Here is a 14268-nt window from a genome sequence, read left to right as displayed (position 1 = left end):
TATCATCCAAATAATCCACAAAAAGCTTATGGCAATATTTTAAAATTCTCACATAACATTTGGACCTAAAGAAAAATGTTTGTGGAACAAATGAATATCTAGACTTAGAAATACCCCAGAATATTAAGTGAAATGCACATGAAGGCAACAGAAGGGTCCAATATTGTTTATTCTGCAATCCAGTTAGGATTCTGTTTTATTATTCTAACTAGAAGGCCCGTGCACAAAAATTTGTGCACTGGCAGGGGAGGGGGTTCCCTCAGCCCAACCTGTGCCCTCTCACAGTCTGGGACCCCCTCGGGAGATAACCACCTGCTGGCTTAGGGCCGCTCCCCGGGTGGCAGATGGCACGCCCAATCCCTCAGTGTCTGCCCCGTCTCCCCTGGTGGCAGATGGCAGGCCCGGATCCCACGCTGGGGCAAGCTGCCACTCAGATCTCGTGCTGCCGCTCGCCCCACCCGCCCCGCCCACCCCGCCCAAGACACGACAGGCTCGGATCCCACGCTGGGGCGAGCGGCAGCTCGGATCACTCTGCACCCTGTCCCGCCCACCCCGCCCACCCCGCCCAAGATACTGCAGGCCCGGATCCCGTGCTGGGGCGGGCAGCAGGGTGATCTGAGCTGCCGCCTGCCCTGCCCGCCCCTTCTACCCCTCCCCTGCACACAGCAGGCCAGGATCTCACGCTGGGCGGCGCAGCAGGATCTGCCTTCAGTATGCAAATTAGCTGCCATCTTTGTTGGTAGTTAATTTGCATATCTCGCTGATTAGCCAATGGGAGGTGTAGTGAAGGTATGGTCAATTTCAATCTTTGGCTATTATTAGATAGGATGTTCTTGAAAGAACCAGACATTTTTACAAAATTTTTTAAAAGGCATATTTCTCGCCCTGACTGGTTTGGCTCAGTGGATAGACCATCGGCCTGGGGACTGAAGGGTCCCAGGTTTGATTCCAGTCAAGGGCATGTACCTTGGTTGCGGGCACATCCCAAGTAAGGGGTGTGCAGGAGGCAGATGATCAATGTTTCTCTCTCATCGATGTTTCTAACTCTCTATCCCTCTCCCTTCCTCTCTGTAAAAAATCAATAAAATATATATTTTTTTAAAAAGGCATATTTCTCACTGGAACATTTACACAAGTTTTCTGAGAACTCTCTGCCTCAGAATGCTAAAAAGTCATTTTACTAATTAAAATATTTGATATACCCTTAATTTATTTATCAAAGAGCCAGAATGCTTTTAACTTCAAACACTCACCCAAACCTAACATTTCCAAATACTTATATTTTGTCACATAAAGAACAGCGTTGTACAAAGATAAACAAAATAACATTGTTTTGCTTTTCCTCTAAAGAGCTTTATTTTTCAGAGGATAGTTCTTCTCAGTGTAAGTAAAAGCGATTGTTTTCAGGATAACAGTTGGCGTGTAATCAATAGTTCTTACTGGCCTTCTGGACATTCCACATAGCCAAATACTATTTCTAAATAAGCGTTTTGCTGTGACTTTTCACATTAAAAAGGTCATATGTGCTTCTCCCAACAAAATATTTTAAAAGTGCTCTTTTTATTTTAGAATGTTACAAACAATGCAATTTCCTACCCTCCAAAAATTAACTATATGTCCACTGTCTTATTTGGCTATCTCTGCTATCTCTAACTAACATAACACTTGGAATAATGGGTTTGTTTGTTTTTTTAATGTTTTAATTGATTTTAGAGAGAGAGGAAAGGAGAGGGAGAGAGGGAGAGAGAGAGAGAAATATTGATCGGCTGCCTCCTGCATGACCCCTACTGGGGATCGAGCCCACAACCTAACCATGTGCTCTGACTGGGAATTGAACCTGTGACCTTTTGGTGCATGGGAGGATGCTCAACCAACAGAGCCACACAAGCCAGGGCTTGAAAGAGTTTTAATCTGCTATTTTTGTTATTTTAGCACACAACTCTCACTTCATTAACTTTTATGGAAGAAATAAGAGGTGTCTCAGTTTATTTACAGTACAATAATCATCTTCAAAGAAAATCTAAAGAATTTACAAAAAGTAAAACCCTGGAACACCATTAATCATTTGAGATTGATAAAATTGTATTTCTTTCTTGTTTTCTTTTCTGCTGTGTTTAATGGAAAGGGTTCCTCTCTCCAAGGAAAACTTTGCAAGAAAGAGCCAATTCTCATTTGTCTAACATAATTTAGGTGTCACTTTAGATAGGAAGCATGGCAAAAAAATGACCTTGTAACTATGTCAACTGTGGCATTCTCTATGTAGTGGAATTAACCTTTTCTCAGTACTCAATCCCAGTTTGCTACATCAGGAAAAAGGAAACGAATTATTTTTCTCTCTTCTTAAGTCAATGCATTCATATAAAATTGTGGCTATAGTATGCATGCATATAAGCATAACCAACGGACACAAGACACTGGGGGCATGGGGTAAGGGCATGTGCGGGAGGGGGGTAGGAGAGGCTGGGGGAAGGTCAATGGGGAAAAAAGGAGACATATGTAATACTATTTGTAATACTTTAAACAATAAAATAAAATAAAATTGTGGCTATATATAAGTGAATCATTATTTATTATCCACAAAGAGCTATTTATTTGCAACTCAGAAAAAAGTACTATATCTAAATTGTAAGTAATTAGCTTCGGTAACATCCTATATAATAAAAGCCTAATATGCTAAGTGTCCAGTCGACCAGTCGGCAGTTCAACCAATCAAAGCATAATATGCTAATGATATGCTAAGGCCGCTCAACCACTCGCCATGATGAGCACTGACCACCGGGGGCAGAGAGTCGACCAGTCAACCAGTTGCTATCATGTGCACTGACCACCAGGGGGCAGACGCTCTGACTGATAGGTTAGCTTGCTGCTGGGGTCCAGCCGATTGGGACTGAATTAGGGACATGCCCTGGAGCCCACCTGCAGTCCCTCCCCGGCTGGCCAACCTCCCGCGTCCCTCCCTGGCCCCGATCATGCACTGGTGGGGTCCCTTGGCCTGACCTGTGCCCTCTCACAATCCGGGACCCCTTGGGGAATGTTGGAGAGCTGGTTTTGGCCCAATCCTGCTGGCCAGGCCGAGGGACCCCACTGGTGCACGAATTCATGCACTTTTATTAAGTACCTAATATAAAACTATATATAATCATCGATTTGAATGCCCAGAAAACATAGGCATAGATTTCTGATCTGAAGATTATAGCTAATAAAGTTAATAGCTTATCCACTGAGCAACCTTAGAAGGAAAATTTTCTTTGGGATGAGATTTTCATTATTTTTCAGTAATCATGATCCAATTCATGGAGGGCCCAAATATAACAAAAAACAGAGGGCAAAATCTATCTCTTGCTTGAGATGAGCTAGAGTTAATAGCTAAATCATAATTCTTGGGCCTTTGGATTCTAGGACTTAACACCATCAGCACCCTGGTTGTCAGGTCTTTGAATTCAGACTGAATTATATTACTGGATATTACTGGCTTTCCTGGTTCTTCAGCTTGCAGACAGCAGACTATGAGACTTCCCAGCCTATTATAGTCAGATCTTTGCCATCACTACCTTTAATCAATTTTACACCAATAGTACTACACAATGAGGGATAATAAGAAATTTTTTAACATTTCCCTTTCTAAGATGAGAATCCTCAAATTGAAATGTTTCTACATGTTTTTTACAAGTACATGTTTTTAAAGAATCAATATATATAAAAGGATAATATGTTAAGTGTCTGACCGACCAACTGGTCACTATGATACACACTCAGCACCGGGGGACAGATACTCAACACAGGAGCTGCCGTGACGCACACTGGCCATTTACAGAGAAATGGCACTGCAGACCTGGCACCCACAAAGCAACACTCGGCTTCCCCCAAGTGGGACACAGACCCCGCCACTACCCCGAGTGACAGCCCACCAAATCGCAGCCTACGCTGCCAAGACCCGATAGTGCAAAATGCAGCCCACAGCCCAGCTCAGCCCGGAAACGGTTACTGTAGGCTCAGGATAATGATGCCACATAACAACGCCTAGCTTCCTCTCCCCAGCGACAGGCCATCCTATATAATAAAACCCTAATATGCAAATCGACTGAATGGTGGAACGACCGGTTGCTATGACGTGCATTGACCACCAGGAGGCAGAGGCTCAACGCAGGAGCTGCCCCCTGGTGGTCAGTGTGCTCCCACAGGGAGAGCACCAATCAGCCAGAAGCCAGGCTCACAGCTGGCGAATGCAGCGGCGGTGGAGGGAGGCTCTCTCACCTCTATGGCAGTCGGACATCCCCCGAGGGGTCCCACACTGCGAGAGGGCGCAGGTCAGGCTGAGGCCCCCACCCAGTGCATGAATGTCATGCACCAGGCCTCCAGTTTAACAATATATGGCACCATGGACCTGGGGCCCACAAAGTAACACTCGGCTTCCCCCAAGTGGGACACAGGCCCCACCACCACCCCAGAGCAACACCCCACCAAATCGCAGCCTATATTGCCAAGACCCCATGGCGCAAAATGCAGCCCACAGCCCAGCCCAGCTTGGAAACGGTCGCTGTGGGCACCAGGTAATGATGTCACATAGCAAAGCCCAGCTTCCTCTCCCTAGCGACTAGCCTCCTTGCAGTATCTTCAGCCCAGGAACACAAATTGCTTTATAGACAGGTGGAAACATGTTACACTTTAACCAGATGTCTGTGAAGTGTTTTCCCGTGCCTCATCCCATTTCATCCTCACACAAGTCCTGAAGTAGGTAGATAGGAGACTCAGTGGAATCTATTTTCTTTTCATTAGCTGGAAAACGGAGATTTAGAAAGCTTAGAAACTTGACCCGACTGAAAAGAAGTAAGAAATGGTGGACCTTAAAAATGACTTCAGGTTTTCTCACTGCACAGAATATAGTCAAACACTGCTGCAGTTAAATATTTTATGCTTTGCTCTCCCTGCATGATCTACAATAATAATCTGCTTCATGTTGATACTTACTGCTGTGTTGCTGACAATCACCTGAAAGAGAAGTTGGGGTGCTTCACTGGGCTAGAAAAAGTTTAGCTACATCAGAAATCAGGTCTAATTAAGCAAGTTTATTCTATATATATAAAAGGCTAAGTTAACTTGCACATGCTTGATACATATAAAGCTCTTGTTGGCGCCAATCGCATGCGTGTGTTTCGATCTGTCGTTGTTGATCGTGAATTTGGTTGACACTTCTATTATAGGGAAAGGGCAAATAGCGATATTAAAATATTTTCTTCTAATTAATTTCCTTTCAATGTGTATGAATCTGTACACCGGGCCACTAGTACATTATACACATAAGTAGGAGGCTTACTACTATAAAACATAGTTTGATTTAAAAATCTTTATTGCTCTCCTACCATGCACTATGACACAAATTAGATATATAAATATAATTAAAACATGAACTCTAAATATACTAAGCTCATATAAGTGAATGAAATATATACAATAAAAAATAATAATGTGATAAAGAGCAATAAGAAGGTATTTACAAAGTAGAAGGATGGTACACTAAGCTGGAATGATTCATTCTGCCAAAGAGGGTAGAAAGAAAAGTAGGCTTCCGGAGGAGTTAACATCCTCAGCTGGCACTTACATGATGAAATAAACAGAAATAGAGGGGTAAAGATCATTTTGGGCAGAGACCTTGAACAGAGAAAATAGTACGTGTAAAGGCACAAAGGTGTAGTCAGCATGGCACAGCGGGCTGAGAGACTTCAAGTAGGCAGGAAGTGAAAAAAAGAGCTGAGATGGAATCTTAAATCATAAAACTCCATGAAAAGCACTCAGATGCATGGTGAGGATCCACGAAAGACTCACAAGCCTACTTATTCATTCCTGGGTTATGTTCACCCACAAAAATAAATATTTGCCTGTCCAGTATGGCTCAGTAGTTGAGCATCAACCATGAGCCAGGATGTTACAGTTTGATTCCCCGTCACAGCACCTGAGGCTTGATCCCCAGTGGGAGCATGCAGGAGGCAAGCCAATCAATGATTCTCTCTCATCATTGAGGTTTCTATCTCTCTCTCCTTCTCCCTTCCTCTCAAAAGCAATATATATGAATTTACTTCTTATGGAAAACACAAATAAATATTAAATGACAGTATTTCCCTCTCATCCCCATCTAAAAAGGAAAGTTATAAAAAATAAAAACAAAGGTATTCTGATTTCTAGTTACCAAAGACTGAACTGAGCCAAACATTGCATAGCACAATAATGTAATAAACCTTGGAAGTGGCAGTTTACTTTTAATTTTTTAGAGGCAAAAATTAATGAAATAATATTCTGGAATATTCAAGAATCTGGAATTATTATAGCTTAGTTCTGAATCAAATCTTAAAGTGGTTTAAGGTCAAATTATTATAAACAACACTAGAGGCCTGATGCACGAAATTTGTGCAAGAGTGGGCCTTCCATCCCCTGGCTTCCAGCACCAGCTTCCCTCTGGCACCCGAGACCCAGGCTTCCCTCCAGCAACCAGGACCCGGGCTTCCCTCTGGCTGTTGGCAGGCACCTGGGACCCTGGCTACACTCTGGCCACCGTCAGGCAACCAGGACCAGGGCTTCCCTTGCAGCCCCGGCTTCATCCGGAAGGTTGTCTGGAAGGACATCCATTCTAAATAGCATATTATGCTATTATTATTATAGACTAGTGGCCCGGTGCACAAAATTCATGCATGGGGGAAGGGGGGTCCCTCAGCCTAACCTGCACCGTCTCCAATCTGGGACCCCTTGGGGGATGTCCAACTGCTGGTCAAACATCCCTCTCACAATTTGGGACCACTGGCTCCTAACCGCTCACTTGGCCGGCCTGCCTGATCGCCCCTAACCACTCTACCTGCCAGCCTCATCACCCCAAATTGCCCCCCTTCCAGCCTGATCACCCCTAACTGCTCCCCATGCCAACCTGATTACCCCTAACTGCCTCCCCGATGCTAGCCTGATAGCCACCAACTGCCCCCACTGCTGGCCTGATGGCCCCCAAATGCCCCCGGCACCAGCCTGCTCGCATCCAACTGCCCCCACCACCGCCGGCCTGCTCGCACCAACTGCCCCCCCACCGGCCTACTCGCCCCCAACTACCCCCCCACTGGCATGCTTGCCCCCAACTGCTCCCCCGCCGGCCTGCTCGTACCCTACTGACCCCCCCCGCTGGCCTACTCACCCCCAACTGCCCCCCCTTCTGGCCTGATTGTCCCCAATGACCCCCTTGCCGGCCTGCTCGTCCCCAACTGCCCCCCCACCAGACTGCTAGCACAAACTGCCCCCCCGGTGGCCACCTCAGCCCCAACAGCCCCGCCCTGCCAGCCTGATCGCCCCCAACTGCCCCCCCGGCTGGCCTGCTCACACCCAACTGCCCCCCATTGCTGGCCTGCTCACCCCCAACTGCACCCCCACCAGCCTGATCACCCCCAACTGTCCCCCTACTGGCCTGATTGCCCCCAACTGCCTCTCCACCAGCCTACTCGCCCCCAACTGCCCCCCCTGCCGGCCTGATCACCCCCAACTGCGTTCCCTGCCTGCCTGCTCGCCCCCAACTATGCACCCCACCGGTCTGCTCACCCCCAACTGCCCCCAACTGCCCCCCCGCCAGCCAGCTCGCCACCAACTGCCCCCTTCTGCTGGCCTGTTCTCCCCTAACTGCCTCTGCCTCGGCCCCGCCACCATGGCTTTGTCTGGAAGGATGTTCGGAACGTTTCCCAGAAGGTCTTCCAGTCTAATTAGCGTATTAGTCTTTTATTAGTATAGACTAGAGGCTCGGTACACAAAAGTTTGTGCACTCGGGGGGGGGGGGGGGGGCCTCAGCCCGGCCTGTGCCCTCTCGCAGTCTGGGACCCCTCGGGAGATAACGACCTGCTGGCTTAGGCCTCCTCCCGGGTGGCAGAGGGCACGCCCAATCCCTAGGTGCAGCCCCTGGTCAGGCTCAAAACAGGGCCGATTGGGGAGTTGGGGCGCTGCCCCGTCATGCACAGAGCAGAGCGGATAGGGAGGTTGCGATGCCACCCTCAGTCACGCTCAGGGTAGGGCCGATTGGGGGGTTGGGGCACCGCCCCCTGTCACACTCAAGGCAGGGTCGATGGGGAGGTTGCAGCGCCACCCCCTGTCACGCACAGAGCAGGGCCGATCAGGGGGTTGGGGCACTGCCCCCTGTCACTCACAGAGCAGGGCCAATCAGGGGGTTGGGGCGCTGCCCCCTGTCATTCACAGAGCAGGGCCGATCAGGGGGTTGGAGCACTGCCCCCTGTCACTCACAGAGCAGGGCCCATCAGGGGGGTTGGGGCTCCGTACCCTGTCACACACAGAGCAGGGCCAATCAGGGGGTTGAGGAGCTCCCCCCTGTCATGCACAGAGCAGGGCCAATCAGGGGGTTGAGGAGCTCCCCCCTGTCATGCACAGAGCAGGGCCAATCAGGGGGTTGAGGAGCTCCCCCTGTCACTCACAGAGTAGGGCCAATAGGGGAGTTGGGGCACCACCCTGTCACACTCAGGACAGGGCCAATGGGGAGGTTATGGCTCTACCCTGTCACACACAGAGCAAGGCCCGTGGAGGGGGGTTGAGGCACCACCCTCTATCACCCATAGAACAGGGCCAATCAGGGGGTTGGGGCGCCACCACTGTCACACTCAGGGCAGGGCCGATGGAGAGGTTATGGCTCTACCCTGTCAAACACAGAGCCGCAGAGCGATCAGGGGATTGGGGAGCTCCCCCCTATCAGGCACAGAGCAGGGCTGATCAGGGGGTTGGGGCGCCTTCCCCTGTCACGAACAGAGCAGGGCAGATAGGGAGGTTGTGGCCCCGCCCCCTGTCACACACAGAGCCACAGGGCGATCAGGGGGTTGGGGAGCTCCCCCCTGTCACACACAGAGCTGCAGGGCGATCAGGGGATTGGGGAGCTCCCCCCTATCAGGCATAGAGCAGGACTGATCAGGGGGTTGGGGCGCCTTCCCCTGTCACAAACAGAGCAGGGTGGATAGGGAGGTTGTGGCCCCATCCCCTGTCACTCACAGAGCTGCAGGGCGATCAGGGGGTTTGGGCGCTGACCCCTGTCACGCTGATGCCGGTGCCGGGAGGCGTATTACCCTTTTACTATATAGAATAGAGGCCTGGTGCATGGGTAGGGGCTGGCTGGTTTGCCCTGAAGGGTGTCCTGGATCAGGGTGGGGGTCCCCACTGGGGTGCCTGGCCAGTCTGGGTGAGGGGCTGAGGGCCATTTTCAGGTTGGCGGGTGACTGAAGCTCCCAACTGCTCCTTTTTTTCTTTTTTTTTTTTTCTATTCTGGGCCAGCTTTAGCTCTGAGGCCTCGGCTCTGGCCTTTACCTTCTGTATTTGATACAATGTTGCGGTCAGGCTGGCTGAAGCCCGGCTGACTGAAAGCCGGTTTCTGGGGTTTTGTTTAGCTTCTATATTTGCTACATAGTTGCTTAGAGTTGCAGCTGAGAGGCCGGCAATTCAGGCGGGGAACGTTGGAGTTCGCCATCACTGAAGCAAGCAAGCCTCCCTGTTCGCTTCAGTGCATGGCTGCCGGCCGCCATCTTAGCTGACAGTTAATTTGCATAAGGATATGCTGATTAGCCAATGGGAAGGGTAGCAGTCGTACGCTAATTACCATGTTTCTCTTTTATTAGTGTAGATAAGGACTCTGAAGAGCAGTAAATCTACATGTGACTTCAAGCTCTAACTTATTTCCCATTTAAAGGCAATTGAGAGTTTAGATTTGGAACTAATCTACACTAATAAAAGAGAAACATGGTAATTAGCGTACGACCGCTACCCTTCCCATTGGCTAATCAGGGTGATATGCAAATTAATTGCAAGCCAAGATGGCAGCTAATTTGCATACTGCAGTCAGGGAGGGCCCGCGTGGCGCCTAAGCCCCAATGCCAGCCAGGACCCCAGCGTGCGGCCCTGAGTGGCGGGGGTGGGGGGGGCTTGGCGGCTCAAACAGCCACCTAAACCACTCCCCCAGCCGGGACCCCTGTGTGCGACCTGGGCAGCAGGGGGGGGGGGGGAGGGGGGGGGAGGGGGGCTTGGCGGTGTGAACAAACCGCCTAAACCACGCCCCCAGCCAGGACCCCTGTGTGTGGCCCTGGGCGGGTGGGGCCTCCGCAGCTGCAGTGTTTGGACCCAGACCCCCAGCCTGCCCTGGGCTCCGCTCAAGGAGGGGCTGGGGGCCTGGGGTTTACTAAACTTTCCTGGAGCTGCTCCCCACACCCCAGCCCCTGCCCCAGAACCACACTGTCTGCAGCAAGGCTCCTGGCAGCTTCCTGACAGGTGGGCAGCAGGAGAGCTGAGTAGAGCGGGGCTGCAGGGAGCCAGGGAAGGGCTGGGCTGCGGGAGCCAAGCTCCTGGGAGTCTGAGGAGAGAGCTTGAAAGTAGAGGAACCTTTGGCAAAGCCCCTGCCAGGAGCCGCGGCCATGGGGTCTGCAGGCGCGCGCACAGGCCTCCGCCTGATGGGCGATCCTGGGCAAGCGCCATGGCTTGGGGGAAGCAGCTGGCCAGCAGGCGGGCGGCCCAAGGAGCGCAGAGCGGCGCCAAGGTGGGGTGCACTAGTGGGGGCTCAGGCCTGGGCAGGGTGCTGGCGGGCAGGGATCTGCCTCGCCTGCAGAGAGTGAGGTTCTGTATTGGCCCCAATAGGCAGGAAACAAGAGGCGATGACTGCAGGGATGACTGCAGGTGTGGAAGGACGCCCAGGCAGAGGGGCACAGACTCGCAGCCCTGAGGCGGAGTGGAGGGGCGGCGCCACCTCAGTGGAGGAGCGCCCCATGCTGGGTACCCCACTGCGGCGGTTTGGTGAAGCTCCCGGTGCTGACCGGGCCTCCCCGCGTCCTGCACACTTGAGAGGCCAGGACTCCTGCTCCCGCCTTGGCCCAAAAACAAGCCTGCACCTGCCCCGCCCCCAGTTCTCGCCCACCCCATGGGGGTGCACACCTGCACAGTGAGTGCAAGCCTACCACCTGCTCCCCAGAAGGGGGGGCAGTAAAGAATGGGGGTGGGGCGGGGGAGAGGAAAGAATTTGGAGCATCCATGATGAAGAGGTGCTTGAGAATGAGGCTTGGAAGCCTCATGGGGAGGTTTGTTCTGTTTGCCCTGGCTGTCCCTTAGGAAAGGTGGAGAGCAGGCTGTGAGGGCTCCCTGCGCCAGGAGTCCAGTTCCATAGCCAACTGGAATTGGCCTCAGTTTCCTGGTCTGTAAAATATGTAAAGCGTGTCCCAGTGCCTTCACTGAGCTTTGAGGGCCAATGGAAATCCTATATAAAGAAAATGAGGGAAGACCTGAGAAAGAAAAGGAAGGGCGGGCAACACAAAAGAAAGGTTGGAAGGAACCTGTAAACCTATTGTCACTTAAATAGGGAATAGAGTCAACAGTGTTGTAATGACGGTATGAAGCCAGGTGGGTACTGGAAATATCGGGGAACACTTTGTAAAGTATATGATTGTCTAACCACTATTCTGTAACTAATAAACCTGAAACTAATACAAAATAATATTGAATGTAAAGAAATGAAAATAGGAGTGAAATTTTTCTAAATTTCAAAGTTTAAATAAAGGTTGTAAAGGAAGGAAGGGGGAGAATAAAAATAGTGTTTTTCATTTTACCACTTTATTGTCTTTTCAGTATATAAGACAGTTGTCTTTATATGGTGCTTTTATGCTTTTCTAAGTCATTATCTCATTTGATGTTCAGGGCAATTTAAAGACAAGATAATTATTCCCTCCACTATTCAGAGAAAGGAAATCTTGGTGCCTGGCCCCAATGATTCAATCGTCAATCCCTTATTGTAAAGCAGGGTTAGTGAAATTTTCTGTGAAGGGTCATATCTATACTAATAAAAGCCTTGGGGGTGATCGGGCCAGTAGGGGAGGGCAGTTGGGGATGATTAGGCCGGCAGGGGAGTAGTTAGGCGTCAATCAGGCCAGCAGGGGAGCTGTTAGGGGGCGATCAGGCTGGCAGGCTGAAGCAGTTAGGGGCAATCAGGCAGGCACGCAGGTGAGTGGTTAGGAGACAGCGGTCCAGGATTGTGAAAGGGATGTCCAACTGCCGGGTTAGGCCCGATCCCAGCAGTCGGACATCCTGGGATCAGGCCTAAACCAGCAGTCGACATCCCCCAAAGGGTCCGAGATTGGAGAGGGTGCAGGCTGGGCTGAGGGACACCCTCCTCCCGTGCACGAATTTCGTGCACCGGACCACTAGTCTATATATATAAAAGCCTAAGCGACCGTTACAACTGAATGACGGATTGACCAGTCACTGTGATGCGCACTGACCACCAGGGGGCAGATGCTCAATGTAGGTGCTGCCCCCTGGTGGTCAGTGTGCTCCCACAGCCAACCTCCTAAGGTCCCTACCCCCCGGCCAGCTGGCCTCCCCATAGGCCTCGATCACCAGCCAGGCCAAGGGACCGTACCCGTGCATGAATTTATGCCCCGGGCTTCTAGTATACAATATAACAATACCTATTACTTACAAAGTGCTCTACATTTTCAAACCCCAAATAACACAGTTATTATTTTTTTATTGCTTTAATAAGTTTACTGTGGAGGTGTTATTTCTTTCATGAGTAGAGACAAAATTCAGGCATAGTCCAAAAACAGATTTGTAAAAACAGTATTAAAAGTATCATAAAACCACATCTCTAGAGTAGCACTGATGATAGTGAGGGAAGTTCTATGACAAACTGTTTCACTATCTGAAATGCCAGCTTAACCCACTCTGGGGAGACAAACTTTATACAGGTAACAGAATCAGCTTATTACACTGAGAAATCCCAATGTCAACACAGAGACAGATATAGGTGTAGTAGAAGGGTGAAGACATAAAACTAATGGATAACATTTCCATTCCTAGATTAGATCAAGCAAGATTCAACTATTCAACTGTAGTTCAAAGATGCCCAACAACCACGTGGAAATTCTTAGAACAGTAATTATTTATATCTTAGGCAATGTGTTTGTTGTCAATCTTACAAAAACTGTGAATCATGAAACCGATGGTGGCTTCCTCTTTGTACTGGCTGCTAAAAGGTTAGAATAAATTCTGTAGCAAATGAATGACTTATGTAAACTTGCTCCTGTATTTTTTATCTTCACCATCTCATTTTCCTTTTGTCCTCACTTCTTTCATTTTTTAATCTGAGTGAATTATGTAAACTTACTTAAATCCTTTCTGAAGCAAGGGAGTACTTAAGATACTAATTAAGCAAACAGAAACAAAAAATTAAAAAGCAAACATTACCTTTATATCAAAATTACAATCAAGTCTTCTAATTAACACGATGAAAGTTCCCGATGAATTGTCTTTTAGTGGTGGAGGCACTATTGGTTCACAGGCATTCTCTGGTTTTGAGTTAATCAAAAAACCCTGAAAAAAGAATTGGTAGTAAATTTTTTCTCTGGTAAACCAAAAAAAATCAATTCAACTTGCTTCTATAAACATGTTTTGAATTTTTTTCATGTGTTTTGCATTATGCTAGATGAATTATCTGGCAAAACAACAGCTCCTATGCCCCAACTGCTCACAATCCCGGAACTTCTAAGTAGTGTTTAGTTTCATAAGCATTTAGATTTTTTAAGTAAGATCTGTTTTTGCAATTAACATTTTTTAAAATGTCACAAAGAAACCCATTACCCCAAGACAATCACTATTAGCATCTTGGTATATTTCACAACAATGACTGACATTTCTAAAACAAAGCAAATACTTTTTTAAAATTAACTTTTTGTATAGTCTCATCATTTATTTATTTATTTATTTAAAATCAACTCTAAAATTTATTTTGTTATCAAACAATGAAAATGAACAGAATTTCTAGAAATTTAGTCTATAGAAACACTAACCTCAATTAGCAAAGGCATATGTAGAAAAATGGTTCCTGCTACGTTTTTAATAGCAAAAATTTAAAAACATGCACATCAATAAGGCAGCCATTTAAAAATTATAATATATTCATACAACAAAAAATAATGAAGTCATTAAAAAGTCATTTAGTCATTCTATGATGATTAGACAATTAAATGCATATACATTAAATTGGAAAGATATTCACAAGATAATTATTAACTTAAAAAGAAAATAGCAAGTTACTTTTCCAAAACTACAAGATGGTTTGACATCAGAAAATGTATTAATAAAAAAGTAACATTAGTATAATAAATGTTATTAATATTAAATGTTACATTATATTAATATATATTAATAAATGTTTGATACATATTAATGTTATATTAATAGATTAAAACAGAAAAACCAAATGACTATGTCAAC

At 47.9% G+C, this 14268-nt stretch overlaps 1 protein-coding gene across 2 annotated transcripts in view; it reads right to left on the bottom strand.

The window, feature by feature from the left end:
• Nucleotides 1-14268, bottom strand: part of RNF13 (ring finger protein 13) — a 171237-nt gene that overhangs the window by 101799 nt on the left and 55170 nt on the right. Inside the window, exon 4 of one of the 2 annotated variants that reach the window (XM_070405956.1) lies at nt 13240-13365. In XM_070405956.1, the coding sequence (XP_070262057.1) occupies nt 13240-13365 (126 nt within the window). Of the gene's footprint in view, nt 1-13239; nt 13366-14268 lie in introns of those variants that run through there. The other variant, XM_070405957.1, reaches the window with a different exon arrangement.

This window comes from Myotis yumanensis, unplaced genomic scaffold (genome assembly GCF_028538775.1).
Source record: "Myotis yumanensis isolate MYYU_CA2020_CCGP unplaced genomic scaffold, mMyoYum1.0.hap1 SCAF_2, whole genome shotgun sequence".
In the NCBI taxonomy this organism is placed as follows: Eukaryota; Metazoa; Chordata; class Mammalia; order Chiroptera; family Vespertilionidae; genus Myotis; species Myotis yumanensis.
Note: the sequence above shows the minus strand (reverse complement) of the source record. Positions and strands in the feature narration are given on the sequence as shown.